This window comes from Silene latifolia, chromosome 4 (assembly GCF_048544455.1).
Source record: "Silene latifolia isolate original U9 population chromosome 4, ASM4854445v1, whole genome shotgun sequence".
Taxonomy (NCBI): domain Eukaryota; kingdom Viridiplantae; phylum Streptophyta; class Magnoliopsida; order Caryophyllales; family Caryophyllaceae; genus Silene; species Silene latifolia.
Genome location: NC_133529.1, coordinates 59,340,748 through 59,363,752, shown reverse-complemented (window position 1 = coordinate 59,363,752; position 23,005 = coordinate 59,340,748). Strand labels below are relative to the sequence as shown.

Below are 23,005 nucleotides of genomic sequence, written 5' to 3'. Positions count from 1 at the left end.
ACTTCCTTAACCATAAAAGTGCACTTCTCTAGCTTGCCAAAGAGTTTCTGTTCCTTAAGAATGTTGAACACAGCTTCTAGATGCTTGAGATGTTCAGAAGAGTTGCTGATGTATATCAGAATGTCATCAAAGTAAACTACAGCAAATTTGCCCAAACATGGTCTCAGTACCTCTATCATCAACATCATGAATGTTCTAGGGGAATTAGAGAGCCCAAATGGCATAACCAGCTACTCATAGAGGCCATGCTTAGTCTTGAATGCAGTTTTCAACTCATCTCCCTCCCTGATCCTAAATTTATGGTAACCCTATTTGAGATCTATCTTTGAGAAGACAGTGGCTCCACTAAGCTCATCCAACATATTATCCAATCTTGGGATTGGAAAGCTATACTTGAAAGTAATGTTATTGATTGCTCTACTATCAGTACACATCCTCCAAGTCCCATCTTTCTTTGGTACTAGCAAGGCAGGCACTGCAGATGGACTCAGTGACTCCCTCACAAATCCCTTGGCCATCAGTTCTTCAATTTGGCACTGCAGCTCTCTGGTTGTAGTGCGATCACATCTGTAAGCTGGTCTTTTAGGCAACACAAAACCAGGCACCAGGTCAATGTGATATTCAATCCCTCTCAGTGGGGGTAACCCACTAGGTAACTCAGCTGGAAAAACATCCTTGTACTTCTGAATTAGTGGTTTAACTTCTGCAGGCACCTCATTGCTCTCTTCTTTCTGAACTTCCTTTGACAGCAGAACCAATATAGGCTGTTCTTGCTTGATTTCTTATACCATAGCTGATTCGGATAGAAATAGTACACCATTCAGCTCCTCAGGCATGTTGGGACTCCCATAATTTCTCTGGTTTGGTGGCAAGGGTGTCAAGGTGACTTTCATGCCATTGTGTTTAAAACTGTAAGTGTTGTCCATGCCTTGATGAGTAGTGTTCCTATCAAATTCCCATGGTCTTCCCAACAAGAGATGACAGGCATCCATGGGCACTACATCACATATTACTTCATCTTTGTACACCTTCCCAATGGAGAATGACACAATGCACTTTTTGTCAACTCTCACCTCCGATCCTTTGTTCAACCATCTCAGCTTATATGGGTTTAGGTGGTCCTGGGTAGGAAAGCTCAGGTTACTAACCAAGGTAGTGAAAGCAACATTAGTGCAGCTTCCCCCATCAATTATCATGTTACAAACCCTTCCCTGGACTGTGCACCTGTCCTGGAGATTAGGGACCTCTGGTCAGCTTCCAAAGGAGCCTGTTGAGAGTGCATAACCCTCCACAAGACCAAGTTGTGTCCTGTGTCACGGGGAGCAACAACTTGTCCCTGACTTGACTCCTCTTCTGTTTCTTCTAAGACCAGAGTTTCATCCTTCTCATACTCAATGAGACCCTCCCTTTCCCATTCTTTAATCTCCATCAGGATAAGAGCCCTGTTGGAAGGACAGTCCTTTCTAAAGTGACCAAACTCTTGGCACTAGAAGCATCTTATCTTGTCTCTTGTCACAGCAGGATTGGCTTTTGAGGTAAAAGGTGCCTTCCCCTTGTCTTCCGTGGTTTGGGTTGTTGGTTTAGGTGTCTCAGTGATCTTAACATCAGTATAAGGTTTGAATGTTGGTCAGGTGGAGAGTTTGGGTGTTAAAGGTTTCACCTTTCCCTGTTTCTCAACTCTTAAGGCTAGGTTGACTGTTTCATCAAATGACCACACCTGCTTCATCCTTACCCTGCTAGCAATCTTAGGATCTAGACCCTCAACAAACCTAGCAATCTTTTGCTCAGGTTTTTCAATAAGGGGAGAAGGGCCGGGTAGGTTGTCATGGGGAAGGGAATTGTAGCCTTTTCTTTTTCCTTTTGGTCTTACCAAAACTTTAGATTAGGTTTAGGTTGCATTAGGTGTAATGATAGTGTTTAGCTTATTAAAACAATCAACTACATACAACCTAAAACTACCCATGAAACCGGCCCCTTCACTTAAAATGGACTCCATTTTATTTTTGTAATTTGTCATTTGTAATATGTTGTGACATGTGACATGTAACATGTCATTAGACATATTAATGCATATTTAACAAATTAACAAGTAATTCACAATTACATATGTATAAAATGGGTCACATTAAGTCTAATTAATATAATGTACAACATTTTGTAATTATAATTAACTAATTACTCTTATCTCAAATGTTTCATAACCATTAGTCAATTTTAGTAATATAACATATTAATTACTAAATTGAATCTTATTTAATGAAATTCCAATAAGATATATAACACTCACTCATTGATAAAATTTGTTCTATTTAAGGATTTAATTAATCTATATCGTTATACAATTAATTAATTAATCCGATCAACCTGAGAAGGTGGTCGACAATTCAGTCGGGAGTAACTAGATGCTGTCCCAGTCATGTTTACTACAATTGAATATAATATAACCAACAATCAATAACAATTTAAATGTAAAATCGGTAAATATGTGAGATCATCTATACTCATGAAACCCAACACAAACTTACCATAACTGCATCTACCTTAGACGGATGCAAACATGCAAACCTAGACCATATGCAACCACTAGACCATGAACACTTACAAGACTAGTAACGACAAAAGACCCACATCAACGAAAGGCAAAAAGCTAGCATTAAAGCATAGCAAACATGGTGACACACGATCCACAGCAACAGAAGGCACAAAGCTATCATCAAAGCATAGCCGAATAGAGTGAACGCCGTTAGAGCATATAACACACTGCCTCTAACTGCTAGAGCGTATAATGCACTGCCTCTAGCTGATGGAGCGTATAACGCAATGCCTCCATCGGTGTGGAGCGTATAATGCACTGCCTCCAAGGTACTATGTATAGCGTATAACCACTGCCTATATGTCTAAGACCTGGCCAGACTCATGGTGCAATAACTGTACACCGAATGACACTCGGGGAACAGAGCGTTTAACGCACTGCCTCGTTAGCCCCCCCACCCCCACCCCCCTCCTGACCATAGACCATTCACCAGTCCCCGAAGGGTAGCGTTTGTTCGTTCTGATAGTATATAACTGATACTACCGTCATCCATTCAAACCAGCCAACAAACAAATACACAGTATAACTGACTGTACTAACATACGTGAACAACATCACGACTCAACTCACAGGATAGTATAACTAAATACCCTACTTATCATATGAACAAGAATAACCAACGTCAAATGAAACATAGCATTATATAATAACAACCAAACATCACATAACATATGAAACAAGTATAGGCAACCAATGTTATAGTAACTTCAGCTATAACTTTAACATTAACCATTCAATGTTATAGTAACCCTAACCATAACATAAACTCTGGGTGCGAGGTTATAGTAACCTTGACTATAACTTCGACATATATAACTTGAAGTTACACTTACCTCAACCATAACCTTGGCACGTAACTCAAAGTTATATTAGTTCCAACTATAACCTTGAGCCATAAATCTCAGGGTATGTTAGTTTCATCTATAACCTTAACTCGTATCCAATGTTATAGTAGATTCAGCTATAACCTTGAATTCATATTTCCAAGGTTATAACTCAAACAACCATAACTAGAGTAACTACCCAAAGTTGTATTAACTTTAGCTATCACACTTGAATCATCATCAAGGTTATACTAGCTTTAGCTATAACTTTGGAGAGCACTCTTGGCCGCCTATCATGCCGCCACTAGGGTTTCATTCGTAAACCCTAATTACGCTCATGACACCCATAATTAACGCATAAGCAACGTATGACATATAATTAATGCATTAAAACACATACAAACATGCGAAAATATAATTAACATGATAATAAACAATTATACATGTACCAATCATACAAAGAAATTATTAAATCATATTATTTACATCAATTGGCATAAACACAATTAAAGGAAAACACCTAGTTACCTTTTTAGCAGAAAAAATCCTAGAGATCATCTTCAACGATGTAGATATCCTCTCCAGGTGAAGTCTCCACGCCTTTATTAAATCACCACACGTGCCAAAGGGACACGTTCCCAATTAAAACGCTAACGGTAGATATAAAACTATAAAACTATAAAAACAACGCGAAAGACGTAAAACTTACAACGTGGAAAGTTAGATCCAAGAGGTAGGATCGATCTAAGCACGAAAGATGATGAAGGAAGGAGGAAAGAGATGCGGCACGAAACCCTAGGAAAGGTGGAGGCACACGGCACAAAGGAGGAAGGAGGAGGAGAGAAATTAGGTTTAGGGTTTTGAGAAAAGAGAAGCAAGGGTTTGGTTTCCCTTCTTATTTATAGAGAGGCTCATGGGTTTATTTCAAGCTTAGGCCCAAAACTCACCCATATATACTAAACCACACGTGAAGCCCAAGAAAAGAATGGGTCTTCACCGTTTTCGAACCCAACGGGCTAAAAAGACAAGAGACGGATATTTTCTCGGAAAATAAAATATAAAATATGGGAAAATAAAATTAAGGAATTATATTATGGAAATTAGGGGTGTTACAATCCAAACCCCTAAAAAAAAGTTTCGTCCTCGAAACTTGATAAGAGAACTACCTCACTCGAAAAGATATGGACGCTTCTCTCACATAGACGCTTCAGTTTCCCAAGTCTCTTGCTCAAAGTTCTGACTCCTCCACAGAACCCGAACCAAAGGTATAACCTTATTCCTTAACCTCTTCTCTTGACGTTCCAAAATGCGAACAGGACGTTCCTCATAAGTCAGGTTAAGCTCAATCTCGATAACATCAGCCTGTAGAACATGAGAAGGATCACTGCGATAACGACGCAACTGCGACACATGGAAAACATCGTTAACCTTCGACAGATTCGGAGGTAAAGCCAACCTATAGGCTACCTCGCCAACTCTCTCGAGCACCTCATACGGTCCAATGTACTTAAGACTAAGCTTGCCCTTAAGCCCAAATCTCTTAACACCTTTCATCGGCGAAACCTTAAGAAAAACCTTATCGCCAACCTCAAACTCAATCGGCCTACGCCGCAAGTCTGCATACGTCTTCTGTCAATTCTGGGCTGTCTTAAGCTTCTCACGGATCAACCTCACTTGCTCAATCGATTCCTGAACCAACTCTAGACCAAGAACGACAGCCTCACAAGAATCGTCCCAACACAAAGGACTACGACACTTCCTTCCATAAAGTGCCTCGAACGGAGCCATCTGAATACTAGCTTGGTAATTGTTATTGTAGGAGAACTCCACAAGCAGTAAACTCTTCTCCCAACTAACTTGGAACTCCAAAGCACAAGATCGCAACATATCCTCGAGCGTCTGAATCGTACGCTCAGTCTGACCATCAGTTGCAGCATGGAAAGCCGTACTCATCTTAAGCTCCCTGCCCAAAGCCAACTGAAGCTTCTTCCAAAACTGAGAACAAAACCTCGGATCACGGTCAGAGATGATATCCTTAGGAACCCCATGAAGACGAATAATCTCTCGCTGATAAGCATTCGCTAGTTCCTCGAGACTCCAAGTCTCCTTCATCGGAATGAAATGCGCGACCTTAGTCAAACAATCAACCATGACCCAAATCGCATTCATTCCTCTTGGCGACCTCGGCAAACCCATGTGATCCGGACGATGTCGTCACTCATCCAATCAAACACATTTATAATACTCAACATACAACTAGTTAGCGGTAAGTCGAGGTCGATCCATGGGACGGTGTGCTTTGGGTTCTAAGTCTATCTATCTCAATTTATGCTAATGTCACAATTTGTTTGGGTTTGTAGTTGTGTTCTAAACTAATAAAAGCAATAAGGTAAAACAAGCAATAAAAGGAAGGATGTAAACAAATGATTAAAAGTGCTAGGATATCATGGGGTCAAAGGGGATTCATGGTGTTGATCATACAAACATGTTTACAAAGTTGCAAGCAATTATTGTTGTGGGGGAACCGAGTTGGGTTATGTCTTACGGTTCATAGGAAGAGTTGGGTCCCGGAGCCGAATCGATTAGATTGTACAACACCTACAAGTCGACTTACTTTCCTCCTATTCAACTTCTATGCATGGTCTAACAAGACTCGAGTTGGGTTATATCTTACAAGTCTCATTGAAAAGATAGGTGATGGGTAAAAAATGCAAGGATTCATAGGCTCACATTTCATCAAACATAACATGTGCATGAGTTGAGATCAAAACAAGCAAGCAAATAAACCATGAAAGCATATTAAATTAAGCATGAATCAATCCCATGTTGGTTTCCCCTAATTACCCATTAATCCTAGCTAAGTAACTACTCACTCATTATCATGGGAAACATGTCATTAATGGTGTCAATCATCACAACAAGTATAAACATGATAATAGAATGAAGAAATGAACAATAAAGATTAAAGGGTAAAGGAATTATACCAACTTAAGATGATCCAAATAATAAAGCAAGAATAATAGAAGAAACTTGATTGATTGATGGAAGGTTGTCAATCTCCCAATAATAACCCAATAATCTTCAATTACCCAATAATAAACTTGAATAATAAACTTGAACAATAATTAAAGAGAGATTAATGTGTAATTTGTGGAAAGATTAAAGAGTAATCTATTCTAATCTACTCCTAATCTAATCTAAAGAAGGATTTTCTACTCTAAAAACTTGTTTCCAAGGATTATTACAAATGGGGTATTTATAGTGGAAATTAGGTGGATGCATTAGGGTTAACTAAGGGCTAAACTAGTAATTACACTTTTTAGATTGAGCAAGGAGACTCCGGTATTTTTCGGAGGAAGGGAGTCTTTCTTTGAAGCTTGGAGAAGACGAAATCATGCTGTGAAGGAATCCGGGCGTATTGGAGTCGGGACGGGCGGATTCTGGCGATGGAATCCGAGCGGATTCAAGAGAATCCGGGCGGATTGTGGAAGGGCAATCCGGGCGGATTATAGGGAATCCGGGCGGATTGTGGAAGGGGAATCCGGGCGGATTATAGGGAATCCGGGCGGATTCTCCTCCAGTGAATTTTCTTGTTTTTCCCAGCCAGAAGACGGGCTGATTGGGGACAATCCGGGCGGATTAGGGAAGACGAGCGTCTTCTTCTCGGGACGCGCGGATTCCCGAACAGCTTCTTTGTGTGACCTCGGATTGTAAAACGGACGTCATTTTCTCATCCGGACTCCTATTGGAGTGATTCAAAAGCCTAGATCGCTTGATTTTTCGACGCCGTTCCATCTAGCATACTTTCAGAGCCAAAGGAGCAGCTCTTGGTTTGCGTTCCGAGCCATATTCTTCATGAAGTGCCTTCCCTCTTTTCCTCCTTGCTTTAAACCTTATGACCCTTCTATAAACTCTTTATTCCTACATCATTGGTCATCATTCTTGCCTCCTCTTCATACTAGTCCATCTAATATCATCAATAAGCTTCCAAATATGCACGAAAGACGGGAATTTCCGCCTTATTATCTCTTTTTCTACAAAACATATGAAATGCGATAGAAAAGCAAATAGGAAGGTTTTGACGGATAAAATGGCCATAGAATATTATAATAGTATGCAAAATAGGCTCAATTAGGGGACTAAATGTGCGCAAATAATGTTCACATCAAATATCCCCAAACCGAACCTTTACTCGTCCCGAGTAAAGAGGTGACTAAAACTAGACCTTTATTTAAACTAACCTAATAACATAACCGATATGAGACAATTAGCGGGTCTCACTCCGCCCCTTCAACTCACAACAAGACAACCATGAGGTAGGATGCCTTATTGCAAGGCAAGGTGGGTCTTGCCAAAATGGCGACACATCCAAACATTAAGCACACAAAATCAAGTAATGGATGCATCTACAAAAGAATAGCCACTTTCCTCATCTAAGTGGCGGAAATTATCTACAAGGGAAGCAATTCAAGGGTACACAATCCTTCATAGATGTAATTTGTTCAAACTACTAAGCCTAGAAGGATACCAATAAATCACCTCCAAAATGTGTCAAGCTAGGGTACCTTTGTCCTCAATCGTTAAATGCTTTTGTCAAGAATAGACTCCCTATGGTGTTAGAAACACTGGAGGATCGCGGAATTCCCCCTCTTGCCTAGACAAGAAGAAGGGTCGTCCCCTCTCTACCATGCACAAAAATGGATAAGATGGAAAAGGGATCGATAGTATTTGAGTTTCATTTTGGGAGTTTGCTTTCATTGTTGTTTTTCCCCCCAATTTCTTGTGGCATATAACATTCGAGAACACTTTCTTGCCATTTTTTTTTTGATTTTTGGCATTTCAACACTTGACAACTTTCAACTTTTCTTTGCATTTCTTTTTGAACATTTTCAAAGTCACTCTATATGTAGGGAGGGTGCCTTATTTTTGAAGCTTTAGGAGTCTACTTTTGCTCCTCTTTTCATTTGATGCATTTTTGCAAACTTTCTTTCACTTTTCATTTCATTGAACTCAAATTGATTTCTTTTTGTGCCCATTCCCTTTGATTACAAAATGTGGTAGAACATGGATGATGGATGCATGGTTTCAAGGGTCACCTTGGAATAAACGGTAGCCAAGGAGTTATCACACCACAAGGTACTCTTGACTAGGCCTTAATCCATAGGTCAAAGGATACTAGCATGACACATCCTAGGTTGTTTTCACAAGTATTCTAACAAGCAAAGTCTTAAGAGGAAAAAGCATCTACTAGGGCCTATATACACTTGTCAAGCTTCCCAAGTAGACGGTTTCGCAAAATTTTTCTAACATGCAAACTACATGCCATGATGCAACTAACATATATACATCCTAATACAAATGATTCTACCAACTACTATGCCATATAAACTAAATGCAAGTCCTAAGTTCACATTGTTTTTACCGCATCAATCAAAATAAAGCCACATAGTCATTAACATAAAGAGGAAAAAGGAGATTGGAAAGATCATACCATGCGGTCTTCAATATCCTCATGTCTCGGATGTGGCGTAGTCAATCAATGTGAAAAGGGATGAACAAACACAATATAGACAAAACAATATATACAAGTCTACACTACAAAGGAAATGAACTTGTTTTTGGATTTTTCAATTTTTCAAATTTTTATGGTTTTTGATTTTATGAAATTAAAGAACGTATTTTTGGGATTTTTCGAAAATTTTCAATTTTTATGTATTTTGGAATATAAATTCCCATCCCCCACTTTATTTTGGACATTGTCCTCAATGTACATGTAGGAGTAGGAATGAAAAAAAAAAACATGTTTTTGGATTTTTTTGATTTTTTGAAATAAAGTACAAATGCAATGATATGATATGAATGAATGCATGCTCTAACTAAATGCAATTCTATATGACATATATAACAAATGAATGCAATCTAAATTATACTATATGATGCATGTTTTAAACTATGGTTACTTATGATCAAACCTCCCCAAACCGATTTAAACACTATTTCTAGTGTAGAAATGAATAGGTTTGGCCATTAGTGACAATTCATGAATTCTAATCTATATGCAACTATCTACATGAATCATGTGAGATATATACAATGCAACTATACTATATAAACTAACTAATGTAAATGCAATATGGAATATAATACAAATGCATGCAAAAGCTACACTAAATGCAATGTATATACAAAAGAGAGAGGGAGAGATGGGTATCATACAAATGGAAGTGGTGAATTAGGCCTCTTTCACTCGTCATCCTCATTTTGATCATAGCCATAACCATGAGAACTTCCGGCTTGATCATATCCGGGTGCTTGGCCCCAATATCCTCCTTGGTCAAATCCTCCTCCTTGACCCGAGTACCCTCCTCCTTGGCTAGAATGCCCTCCGTCTCCTCGACCCCAAGCTTGGTCCCCATAATTTGGGAACAAGAGCTCCGGTTGTGCCCAAGAGGGTTTAGGACCATCGGGGTCAATATACCCTTGTTGAGCCATGTTATAGTATTGGGGTAAAGGGCCAAGTAGTTGTCTTCCCTCCCTTTATGCACCCCAAGGTCCACTCTATTCATGAGTGCCATCAAATCATTAATACCCGGGGTATTGGGGATTGCCGGTTGAAATTCGGTATAAGGAGTAGGGTATGGCGGGATAGGTACGTAGGAAGGTGGGCGAAAAGGTGCACCCGGCCCTCCACGAGGTGGTTGACGGTGTGGCTCTTCCCTTTGAGGGGGATTATCAAGAATTTGGATTTCAAGGAGGTAGCTTGGTGGAGGAGAGTATGGACTCAATCTTGGGTCAATGCCCGGTATCTTCCATCCCTCAAGGACCATTGAGGTGCATCCCTTGGTGTGCCACTCCACACTCCCATCTCGAGTGTGGTTACACCACCGGTGACTGTGGAAGATGGTGTGTTCATCAATTAAAGTTCTCCCTTCAAGAGGGATATAGGTTCCTCGGGCATTGAACCCGGGGCAAAGGTGTTTGGCCAAAATTGTAATTAGACCTCCCATCACGAAGGTTTTGAGTTGGGTGGTCCCTTGAGCAAAATCATTGAACCTAGTAAGTATCTCAAGTGGCGTGTTGAAGTTATAACGCCTCACCGCTCGAACATTCAAATAAGACTCAAGAAAAGTTAAGTCGATGAGAGTACACCGATCTTGCTCGTACCTCCCATTGATGCAACCGGCTACAAAGCGTTCGGTGAATCGAATCACCGGATGTTGGATAGCAAATGTATAGCAACGCTTTATATGGGTAAAGTCCCTCCCGGAGATAGCTTTCCAAAGAAAGTCCACATTGAAATTATCGGGCTTTTCGGTATAGTCGGTGGGTACCTCAAGACCGAAAACATAGGCAAATTCCTGAAGAGAAAGAACATGGTCTAGGTTGCATAACCTAAACTCCATGCCTACATTGTTGTGGGTATCCGCCACAATGCGAAGGCTACTCAAGAATTCAAGTGTGAGACTAAGGTAAGTCTCTTCATGGGCATGGAAAAAGCTCCCAATGCCAAGGCCATTAAAGAACATCTCGGTAGGGTACCTTATCTTAAGGATTTCCAACACCCTAGTATCAACAAATTGAGTAGGTTCGTACTTCTTACCTAGGAGTTCGACGAATTTTTCGCGGTGTTCGTCGGATAGGAAGATCACTTCTTGGAAGTTATTGAGTTGCTCAATGCCTCCTCTCATTAAGGGTCGGGTGCTCCTTGGTAGTATTACCTCTCGTGGTGTTGAAGAGCTTGATCCCTTGCGCTTCTTCCCGATTGATTCAATCAATTTCTTGGCCTTTCCTTTGGTGCTCATATTGGTGATGGGGGTGTTTTTGAGGATTGGAGGGTGATTTTGAGGATTGAGATGAGTGTTTTAGGGTTTGGTAAGGTGAGAAAATGAGGGAGAATGGGGGTGATTATATAGAAAAAGTAGGGAATCCGAACGGATAAGATTGGATCGAACCCGTTTTATCCGTGTAAACAGTACAATCCGAGCGGATTTAAGACGGGACGGGCGGATTGTCGGGAAAGAAGACGGGCGTCTTTGGTAGAATCCGCACGGATTCTAGGACGAGAATTTCTTTGGTCAAAAGCGAGGAAAAGACGGGCGGATTTTCTTCAGGATGCACGGCTTGATCTGGACGGGCGGATTTTCTATAATCCGCACGGATTTTGACACAGTTCAAAATCTTGCTTCTGGATGTCACACGGGACGGGCGTCCCGTGAAGAAGACGGACGGATTGTCTGGGGCGGGCGGATTTTCTAGAATCCGCACGGATTCTTCAGCAGTTTCAACTTTTTCTTTCCCGCGGGCCCTGGACGGGCGGATTCTTTGGAATCCGGCGTCTTCTTCTTCTCTCCTTCTCCTTCTTTCTTTTTGATGAAGCAACATACCCCTTTTTCACTGATTTTCTCTTTTTCCTTATCTTTTTCTGAAATTTGCTCATAAAACATGTAAGATGACTCTCTCTCTCTCTCTCTCTTCTCTCTTATGCAAGAAATTAAATGCAAAATGGAAATGTACAATATTATACAAGTGAAAGGATTCAAGAAATATCTTACAAATGGTGGTTTTGAGGTAGGACTCCACCAAACTAGTTCAATTTGTAGGGACTCTTATCCATAGAGCTCAAAGCTCTTAATAAAAGATCAAAAGCTTGTGAACAAGCTCCAAATAAGCATAAGTATGGGTTGCTCAACTTGAATATGAAATTTGGCCAAGGAAGCTTGTAGAATGCTCTTTTTCTTGGCTTCTCTTTAGCGTTAGAGTTTTCCCGATGCTTCAAATATATACACCCATGATTCTTGCCAAAACTAAGCATGAAGTGTGGTTCATTTCCATCCATGGCCTTCCACTTACCAACTTCTTCTTTTATTTTGGTGATGACGATAGCATTTGAATTTATCAATCCTTCATGAGTAGGAAGAGAATTTTCATGACTTTGATGATCGGATACCATAGGAGTTGAAATCATGAGTGTCAAATCTTCACAAGTAGCCTCACGAGCAATTTTCTCATTGAGCTTTCTCACCAAATAGCTCTTGTAAGAAACTTTGGCCTTTTGGAGAAGGTCTAACATATCCTCTTCAATGATCATTGGCTCCATGAGAGGTGCCAAGTGGTCTTCACGAAGGATAAAGGAAGGACGGTCTTCTTCATAATAGGGTATCTCAAATGCCTCAAGGATAGGCTCCTCAAGTAGGGTGATTTTACGAATCCCTCCTCTAGGCTCATCATCATTGTTGCTATCCTCACGCGAATCATAAATGGGGGCTTCATTTAGCTCTTTTTCCAACACCTCAACGTTCACGTCAAAAGACATACCCTCATACTCACAAAGGTTAAGAGTATTTGGGTTGCTCAACCTCATGTCCTCTTCATCGAACACAACACTTTCATAGTCACAAGAGCTCAAAGAATTTGGCTCTTCCCACTTTTCATCTTCCATGTCAAATGTCACTACTTCAAACTCGCATCTATGTTCAATATCCAAAGAACGGTGGTGAGTGTTTGCTTGGAATTCTTTTAATTGGGCAATTTGAATCCTCAACTCCTCTCTTTGGATAACAATGTCTTTAAGAACATTATCTTCTTTTCGGCTCTCTTCTAGCATTTGTTTGAAGAAGTTTTGTTGATCTCCCATCATTTGGAGAATCATGTTTTGGATGGGTTCATCTTTTTGTTGTGGGTAGGTGTGAAAGTGGTTGTTTTGTGGCAATTGAAGTTCATTGTGAAATGGGTACCGGGTGAGTGGTTGATGTTGATGGGTTTGATAATTTCGGTGGGAAAAATTGGGGTAGTGGTTAGGATTTTCGTTGTACAAATAATAAGGTAGGTTTGTGTTGACTTGCTCCTCAAACTCCCCATACCCATAGTCGTACTCCAAAGATTCACCACATACTCCATATGTCAAGTCTTGGGTCATCATGGCTAAGACAAGTAAACAACTACAAGAATGGAAACTACACAAAACGGTAAGAACAATCCTTGAGGAACAAGTTCCTCAAGGTGAAGGCAAAATTAAAATAGACAAACAATGTAAGAACTTAATCACATAGCACCGTCCCCGGCAACGGCGCCATTTTGATCCGGACGATGTCGTCACTCATCCAATCAAACACATTTATAATACTCAACATACAACTAGTTAGCGGTAAGTCGAGGTCGATCCATGGGACGGTGTGCTTTGGGTTCTAAGTCTATCTATCTCAATTTATGCTAATGTCACAATTTGTTTGGGTTTGTAGTTGTGTTCTAAACTAATAAAAGCAATAAGGTAAAACAAGCAATAAAAGGAAGGATGTAAACAAATGATTAAAAGTGCTAGGATATCATGGGGTCAAAGGGGATTCATGGTGTTGATCATACAAACATGTTTACAAAGTTGCAAGCAATTATTGTTGTGGGGGAACCGAGTTGGGTTATGTCTTACGGTTCATAGGAAGAGTTGGGTCCCGGAGCCGAATCGATTAGATTGTACAACACCTACAAGTCGACTTACTTTCCTCCTATTCAACTTCTATGCATGGTCTAACAAGACTCGAGTTGGGTTATATCTTACAAGTCTCATTGAAAAGATAGGTGATGGGTAAAAAATGCAAGGATTCATAGGCTCACATTTCATCAAACATAACATGTGCATGAGTTGAGATCAAAACAAGCAAGCAAATAAACCATGAAAGCATATTAAATTAAGCATGAATCAATCCCATGTTGGTTTCCCCTAATTACCCATTAATCCTAGCTAAGTAACTACTCACTCATTATCATGGGAAACATGTCATTAATGGTGTCAATCATCACAACAAGTATAAACATGATAATAGAATGAAGAAATGAACAATAAAGATTAAAGGGTAAAGGAATTATACCAACTTAAGATGATCCAAATAATAAAGCAAGAATAATAGAAGAAACTTGATTGATTGATGGAAGGTTGTCAATCTCCCAATAATAACCCAATAATCTTCAATTACCCAATAATAAACTTGAATAATAAACTTGAACAATAATTAAAGAGAGATTAATGTGTAATTTGTGGAAAGATTAAAGAGTAATCTATTCTAATCTACTCCTAATCTAATCTAAAGAAGGATTTTCTACTCTAAAAACTTGTTTCCAAGGATTATTACAAATGGGGTATTTATAGTGGAAATTAGGTGGATGCATTAGGGTTAACTAAGGGCTAAACTAGTAATTACACTTTTTAGATTGAGCAAGGAGACTCCGGTATTTTTCAGAGGAAGGGAGTCTTTCTTTGAAGCTTGGAGAAGACGAAATCATGCTGTGAAGGAATCCGGGCGTATTGGAGTCGGGACGGGCGGATTCTGGCGATGGAATCCGAGCGGATTCAAGAGAATCCGGGCGGATTGTGGAAGGGCAATCCGGGCGGATTATAGGGAATCCGGGCGGATTGTGGAAGGGGAATCCGGGCGGATTATAGGGAATCCGGGCGGATTCTCCTCCAGTGAATTTTCTTGTTTTTCCCAGCCAGAAGACGGGCGGATTGGGGACAATCCGGGCGGATTAGGGAAGACGAGCGTCTTCTTCTCGGGACGCGCGGATTCCCGAACAGCTTCTTTGTTTGACCTCGGATTGTAAAACGGGCGTCATTTTCTCATCCGGACTCCTATTGGAGTGATTCAAAAGCCTAGATCGCTTGATTTTTCGACGCCGTTCCATCTAGCATACTTTCAGAGCCAAAGGAGCAGCTCTTGGTTTGCGTTCCGAGCCATATTCTTCATGAAGTGCCTTCCCTCTTTTCCTCCTTGCTTTAAACCTTATGACCCTTCTATAAACTCTTTATTCCTACATCATTGGTCATTATTCTTGCCTCCTCTTCATACTAGTCCATCTAATATCATCAATAAGCTTCCAAATATGCACGAAAGACGGGAATTTCCGCCTTATTATCTCCTTTTCTACAAAACATATGAAATGCGATAGAAAAGCAAATAGGAAGGTTTTGACGGATAAAATGGCCATAGAATGTTATAATAGTATGCAAAATAGGCTCAATTAGGGGATTAAATATGCGCAAATAATGTTCACATCACCATGACAAAGTCCATCGAAATCGAGTCCCTTTTCCATGAGGGGATCTCCAAAGGTTGCATTAGACCACCAGGTCTCTGATGTTCAAACTTGACCTTCTGACAGATCAGGCAACGACTCACAAACTCAGCGATCTCTTTCTTCATACCCGGCCACCAAAACCGTAGCTTCAGATCCTTATACATCTTATCACCACCAGGATGAACCGAATAGGGAGTAATATGAGTCTCCTTGAGAATCTTACATTTTAAGACCTCACAGCTAGGTACACACCAGCGACCTTGGAATCGCAGACCATCATCAGGTCCAACGTCGAAGTCCTTTGCGCGTCCTTCGCTTATAGCGACTCGAACTCCTTCTAAGAATTCATCCTCTCTTTGCTTAACTCGAATCTCATGAAGGATCTCGGGTTCAGCAACCATCGCACTCAAATCTAAAGTACCAGGAAGAACTACCTCAAGGCTCATCTTCTGGAACTCTCGACTCAAGTCATCAGGTAACACCATCACCAATCTCATAACATGACACACCTTGCGACTCAAAGCGTCGGCAACCACGTTTGCCTTACCCTCATGATACTGCAGCTCAATCTTGTAGTTGTTAAGCAGATCCAACCAACGTCTCAGCCTCATGTGAAGATCTCTCTGAGTGAAGATATACTTCAAGCTCTTATGATCCGTGTAAAAGTTGCAAGAGACTTAATAATAGTAGTGTCGCCAAAGCTTAAGTGCAAACACCACTGCCGCTAACTCAAGATCGTGAGTCGGATAGTTCGTCTTGTGAACTTTCAACTGACGGGAAGCATAAGCCACAACTTTACCCTTGTGCATCAAGACACAACCCAACGCAAACTTTGACGCATCGCAGAAGACATCGAACTGAACGCTCTCTTCAGGTAGAGTCAATACAGGAGCGGTAGTCAACCTCTTCTTCAACTCCTGGAAAGCAGCTTCACAAGCCTCGGTCCAAATGAACTTGGATTCCTTCTTCATTAACTGAGTCATCGGTCTCGCGATCTTAGAGAAGTCATGAACAAACCGACGATAATACCTAGCTAAACCAAGGAACTCCGAACCTCGTTCATATTCCTCGGACTTCCCCACTCAACCACAACTCGGATCTTCGACGGATCAACAATAACTCCATCGCCCGATATCACATGACCCAAGAAGGTAACTTCCTTTAACCAAAACTCGCACATTGAGAATTTAGCATACCATTTATGCTTACGCAGAGTCTCCAAGATAACACGAACACTACTACAAATCCAAGCAACTACAACGCCCCTTTAACAATGCTTATTCACGAAAATCACCATAGACGTTGTAGAACGTATGGCGCGAATTTTACTAAAATTAATTACAACGGTTATGGTTATATAACCGTTGTTATAATTTTTAACAACGGGTCAAACATGCACAACCGTTGTTAATAATTTGGCGCAAAATTAGCGCAAAGTTAGTGAAAAGTAATCACAACGGTTATTTTTTAAACCCGTTGTTAAAACGTTTTAACAACGGTTTTTGTTTAACAACCGTTGTCAATACTTTCCATACTATTAACCACACAAATACTTTCCATACTATTGATAGGCTTATCGCGTACCTATGCAAAGATAAATTCCCTAAACACAAATAAATGTAGTAATAGGGGTCGAACACAAGGAAACGGGAATTACTTTGTGAATTGCTATGGGTAGATTTTTATCAAGGTCGATTACGATTTGGTTTGGTTTGGTTGTTTGGTGATTAATAACAATAATGATGTAAATTATATAATAAAGAGAGTCTAAGGGGTTCGGGTCACACATGCAAAGATAAACATATGATCATGATAAATTCGGTACTAATAACATTGTCAATTGCTTAGGCTTAAAGATACCCACCTTGCGGCATTAGCATCAACCATAGACCGGGTCCTAGAGAAACTCTCGTCCATGACTAGGTCGTCCTACTATACATGCTTAGTCTAATTCAATTCCGTGCCTCTCGACTTATAGAATGAATGAACAAACTTAATCATTTGAATAAGGCCTTAAACAACGATTAAACGTGACGATGCAAGCATGTGATAGAAGCAATATGAACAATATTATTATTAACTTATTTTATCATGTTTATATATTAATTTTATGCATGGCTCCCCTAGCCCTTAGACTAGGAAATTTAGCTACTCATACTAAAATGTAAATTGCAAATTATATTGTAAGAAATATTAAACCTGGTTATAAGATTTATATTAATTGGATGATATAACATGAGAAAAGAACAATGCTAATGTAAAATGGAATATTTGATTATAAACTATGTGGTAATTAAAATAGAAATGTAAATTGCAAACTAGAAATAGAAATACCTTAATAATAGAGAACTTGTATGGAAGAACAATGTATAACCAAAAGCTTGAAATAACTTAGAACCAAATGTTTGAACAACTACAAGATTAACTAATTTGTAAACTAATATGAAAACTATTGAGAGAATTATAATGCTTAAGGCTATTGTAAACTAAAACTTGGACGTAAAATTGGATGATCCAAGCCTCGGAATACCACTCCTATTTATAGGAGAGGAGAGCATAACGTAAACCATCAATATGACTGTGGCCCCGATCGGGGTTGCATGGCCCCGATCGGGGTCGTGGTTATCCGGGCATTTTCTCTTAATTCCTCACTTAATTGCGTGAGGAATCCAATGTGCGTGATTAATGACCCTTAATGCACCCGGGTAAATGCTTCATCTAACATCTTTAGAGCTCCCAAAAGGCATCCTAAGCATGTTGGAATCTTATGCTTTCCACCTTGACTTGGACTTGAACATTTGGGCTTTGACTTTGTTTGTTGGCAACTTTTGCATTATTCATACTAATCCATCAATTTCTTCATGCAAAATCCAATCCAATGCTCCATGCTTAGTCCAATACTTGGTCTTGATTAGCTTAATGAACTTAGTGTATAAAATGATAGGAAAAAGCCTCTAAATGCTTAGATTCCTACAAAAACATGTTAAGACAAGCAAATACACTAGAACATCAAATATTAGCTTATGACACTATGATAAGTGCTAATTAACAAATAAAATGGAGCTAATATAGGGGATGAAAGTATATAAAATATGCACTTATCAAACTCCCCCAAGCTAAACCCTTGCTTGTCCTCAAGCAAGAAACCAATTCCCATCAATTGCATTATCCAAACAAGCTATGCAAAATGATTTAAAAACCCGAAACAACATGGGCAAGGAATAAAGCAAAGCATGGTTGAGATTTACATGACGGCGTAGCATAGAAAACTTTGAATGAACCTTTGAGCTCTTGCATGATCTTTTGACTTATGGACTCTCGCGGGGCACTCAAAACTCTTTTTATGTGAAAGGACAATTTTGTGAATAAACACTCAACTATCCTCAACTTATAATAATGTGCCCGCAATCTAATATGGTAAACATGTCAAATCTAGTAAGCCAAAACAAGCAAATGTAAGCATGATAAAGAAGCCAAATGGGTAGGAAGAAGGCAATATGTAATGGGTAAGAAGGGGGAACAAATGAATTATGGATTGTGGAGCTAATGTCAAGCTAGTAACAACCAAATGTAAAGGTGCTCAATCCCAATTCTAACCCAATTTTGCAATTCAAATCATAAGAAAACTCTCCAAAATAAATGAATAATGCATGAGAGCTTCTTACATCAACTTCTTCTTCTCTTTTTTTTTTCATTTCAATGCATACTTTTTTTTCATTTTCATTCTCATTTTTTCATGCTTTTTCTCATTCATTCATTTTTTCCATCTTTATTTTTTTTCATTTCCAATTTCATCACTTCAACTTTTTCATTTTTTTTCTCTTTTTTTTTTTTCTTGAGCATTAAGACCAAGCTCACATGATATTCAAATTTTGAAACAAATCCCAATTGAGCACCCAAACAAGACCAAACAAGATACTAGCTCAACAAGGTAGGCAAGTTATAATGTAGCTAGGGAAAACTGTTTGTGAAGGGGTCAAGAAGGCAATTATATTCATGTGAATGGCTCCAAAATGCTATAACAAGTGAATGCATGCTTACCAAGAGATGACATGAGAACCATACTTGTGCGTTTTGATGAAACACACATCATAAGGAGACCTACACTCACCTATGAGAGACCGGATATGGATGCATCGGTCAAAAAGAGGCTCTTCCTTACCATTTTGTAGCTTGCCAAAAGTCAAGATCAAGCCTATTCGGTTCATTCTCCATCTCCCACCTACTATGTCAAGACATCCCCATGTAGCTAATATCCCATCATTAAAGAATAAATCATTAGCAACAAGCCATTATTAGGATAAGCAAAGAGGAAAGTAGGCTACAAGCAAGCACAAAGCAAAAATTTCTCTCAAAAATTTTCAAATTTTCTACACTACATGCAAACTATACTATATGCAAATGCAATATCTCCCCCCAAGCTAAACATCACATTGTCCTCAATGTGCCAACTATCCAAATCACCCAATCAAACCATAAAAATGGCTCAAGGCACAAAACAGGAAGGACTAGAGATAATGTTTAATGGGTTGCAAGATCTAAACTAATATGCAAAGCAATTAAAAACATACTCGACTTGCTAAACTCCCCCAAGCTAGCATGAATCCGGGGGATGAGAATGTTTCTTTGTGATTAAGGTAAATAACTTGCAGAAATATGGAAGAGAAAAGAAGAGAAAATACCATCGGGTGTGAAAATAATAGAAAGAATTTGATCACCTTTTTTTTTCACCCGTATAAAAAGAAGGTCGGGAAATCACAGAACCACGACCCCGATCGGGGCCACCAACCCCGATCGGGGCCACCAACCCCGATCGGGGTTGACCTCCTCTTCATGCTTTGACCCTTTTCCGCAATTGATTCAATTTCCTTCTCTTTTTCGAAAACCACGTCCCCGAACGGGGTTGTTGCATGTGGAAGCGTGTCAAATTTACTTCTAATTCTTCTTCCTTCATTTTCACCTAAAAATCACAAAAAGAAACATCATCAAGTCGAGCATTTTATTACTAATCTACAAAAACAATAAATTGCAGAAAATTAAAAACAAAAATAAATAAAAGCAATAAAAAGCTTGGGTTGCCTCCCAAGAAGCGCTGGTTTAACGTCCCGCACGACGTAAGAAGCTATTTGAGTCAAGTTTTGTTCTTGAGCTTGCCACCAACCAAGCTCCATTGCATAGCTATCTTTGCATTCCGCAACCATTTGAAATTGTTCAAATAAAATTTCCTTTTCTTCTTTTTGGCACTCTTAGCAATAGCGCCCTTAACATCATCACCTACAAAGCAAACAACACCAACATCGTCCTCCAACGGATCCATTAGTGAGGATCCAAGCATAGTAGAGGCATAAGAAGAGTCCATAGTGTTAAATAAATAACAAGACTCTTGTAACATTGGGCTTCTAATGGTGTTGTTTTTGCTAAAGGAAACCCGGTCATCACCCACTTCCAACGTCAACCTCCCATTTTTCACATCAATTAACGCACCCGCAAATCGTAAAATGGCCTACCCAATATAATTGGGGTTTGTGAGTCCTCGGCCATATCAAGTATGAGGAAGTCAACGGGTATGAAAAACTTGCCAACTTTGACGGGAACATCTTCTAAGACACCTAGAGGTCGCTTTAAAGAACGGTCCGCCATTTGCAATGTAATACTTGTGCATTTTAAAGCACCCATGTTAAGTTTTTCACAAAGGGAATAGGGCATGACACTTACACTAGCACCTAGGTCGCAAAGGGCCTTATCAATGGTATATTTGCCTATAGTGCAAGGAATAGAATAGCTACCGGGGTCCTTAAGTTTCGGGGGAGACTTGTTTTGTAAGAGTGCACTACACTCTTCGGTGAAAGCAATGGTCTCAACCTCATTGAAGGATCGCTTCTTTGAGAGAATTTCCTTCATAAACTTTGCATAAGAAGGGACTTGGGTAATCAATTCCATAAATGGGATGGTGACTTGCAAATTCTTACAAATTTCCATGAACTTACCGAACTTACCTTCTTCCTTGTGCTTTGCTAGACGATGCGGAAATGGTACTTGAACAACTTCCTTTGGAGGAGCATCCTCCACATCTTTCTCATTCTCATTGGGAATACTCACCTTTGTTGGAACGGCATCACTCTCCTTAGCATTAGGAGAGACTTCTTCAACAATTACCTCATCACTTTCTTTGGGCATAGGAGACTCAACATTCTTGGCATCAAGCTTGCTCTTCCTCTTTAGCACACAGGATCTTTAACAATAGGCTCTTCACTAGTCTTCCTTTTGTCATTTCCCCCAAGCTTAGCCTTTTTAACAACCACCTCTTCATCCAAAGTCATGGATGGCCCATCATAGCTTGAACCACTTCTCAAGGAAATAGAATTAACGGTTTCATGTGATTGCTCACCTTGGGGAGGTAGTTGACCATTCTTCCTTTGAGAGCTAGAAGCGGCTAATTGAGCCACTTGTTGTTCCAACATCTTGACCGCGGCACTATGAGCTTGATCATTTTTTTGAATTTGAGCCAATAATTCCCTTTGCATTTGGATTATCATGCCCTCGAGCTTACCAACTCCTTGATTGTTTTGTTGGCCATTTTGTGGTGGATTTTGTTGGTAATTGTTTTGTGGGGGCCTTCGTTGATTTTGATAACCCGGTGGAGGGATATACTTTTGTTGTTGAGGGACATAGGCATTTTGTTGTGGTGGGGGTTGAGGGTTAAGCACATTGTTGCTATTGTAAGACAAGTTCGGGTGAAATTTTGTATTTGGGTTATAAGTGTTGGAAAATGTACCCGGTGGATATAAACTTTGTCTTAAAGCTTGAAAAGCGTTTACCTCTTCGATGGGGGCTCGGCAATGAGCGGCATAATGACCCGCACCTCCACAACCGTCACAAACAATGATTTGGCTTGTTGAAGATACAACATTGAGTTGTTGGATGGAATCTTTAGCATCTCTTTCCGCCAATTGTTGTTGGAGTAAGGCAATTTGAGCTAGCAAAACGGAGTTGTTAGAGGATTCTTCTTTACCTTTGGATGGCACAGCTCGGGAATTGAAATATTGAGCATCATGGACCGCCATAGATTCGATCGTGGCATGAGCAAGGTCGGTGTCAATTTGATCAAACCGCCCATTGTTGGCGGAATCAAGAATCCTTCGGGACTCGGCACAACATCCATTGTAGAATGTTATTGCTAGAAACCAATCATCTAGCCCATGATGTGGGCATTGCCTTTGAAGCTCCTTGTACCTCTCCCAAGCTTCATATAAGCTCTCAAGAGCTTGTTGACGGAATCCGGTGATTTGGCTCCTCAAAGTTTGAGTTTTCTCCGGTGGAAAAAACTTTTGATAAAGAGCAAGAGCTAATGTCTCCCAATTGGTGATTCCCATGGCGGTGCGGTCAAGGCTATTGATCCAAAGCTTGGCCTTTTCCTTCAATGAGAAAGGGAAAAGTATTTCCCTTATTTGGGCTTGGGTGACACCAGTTTGGCGAATCATGGAGCAATAGTCACAAAAGTTTTGAACATGCAAATTGGGAT

General features: G+C 40.0%; 1 protein-coding gene and 1 non-coding gene across 2 annotated transcripts; one reads left to right on the top strand and one right to left on the bottom strand.

The window, feature by feature from the left end:
- Window positions 1-308: 308 nt before the first annotated feature.
- Window positions 309-1,196, bottom strand: LOC141651556 (uncharacterized). The gene is made up of 2 exons (XM_074459260.1): window positions 789-1,196; window positions 309-740 (listed from the first exon to the last, which is right to left on the bottom strand). Exons 1-2 carry the CDS (start codon window positions 1,194-1,196, stop codon window positions 309-311), a joined length of 840 nt encoding a protein of 279 aa, XP_074315361.1.
- Window positions 1,197-22,677: 21,481 nt separating this feature from the next.
- On the top strand, window positions 22,678-22,784 carry LOC141654397 (small nucleolar RNA R71). The gene has a single exon (XR_012547958.1). It is a non-coding gene; the product is annotated as a small nucleolar RNA R71 (small nucleolar RNA).
- The last annotated feature ends 221 nt before the right edge of the window (window positions 22,785-23,005 follow it).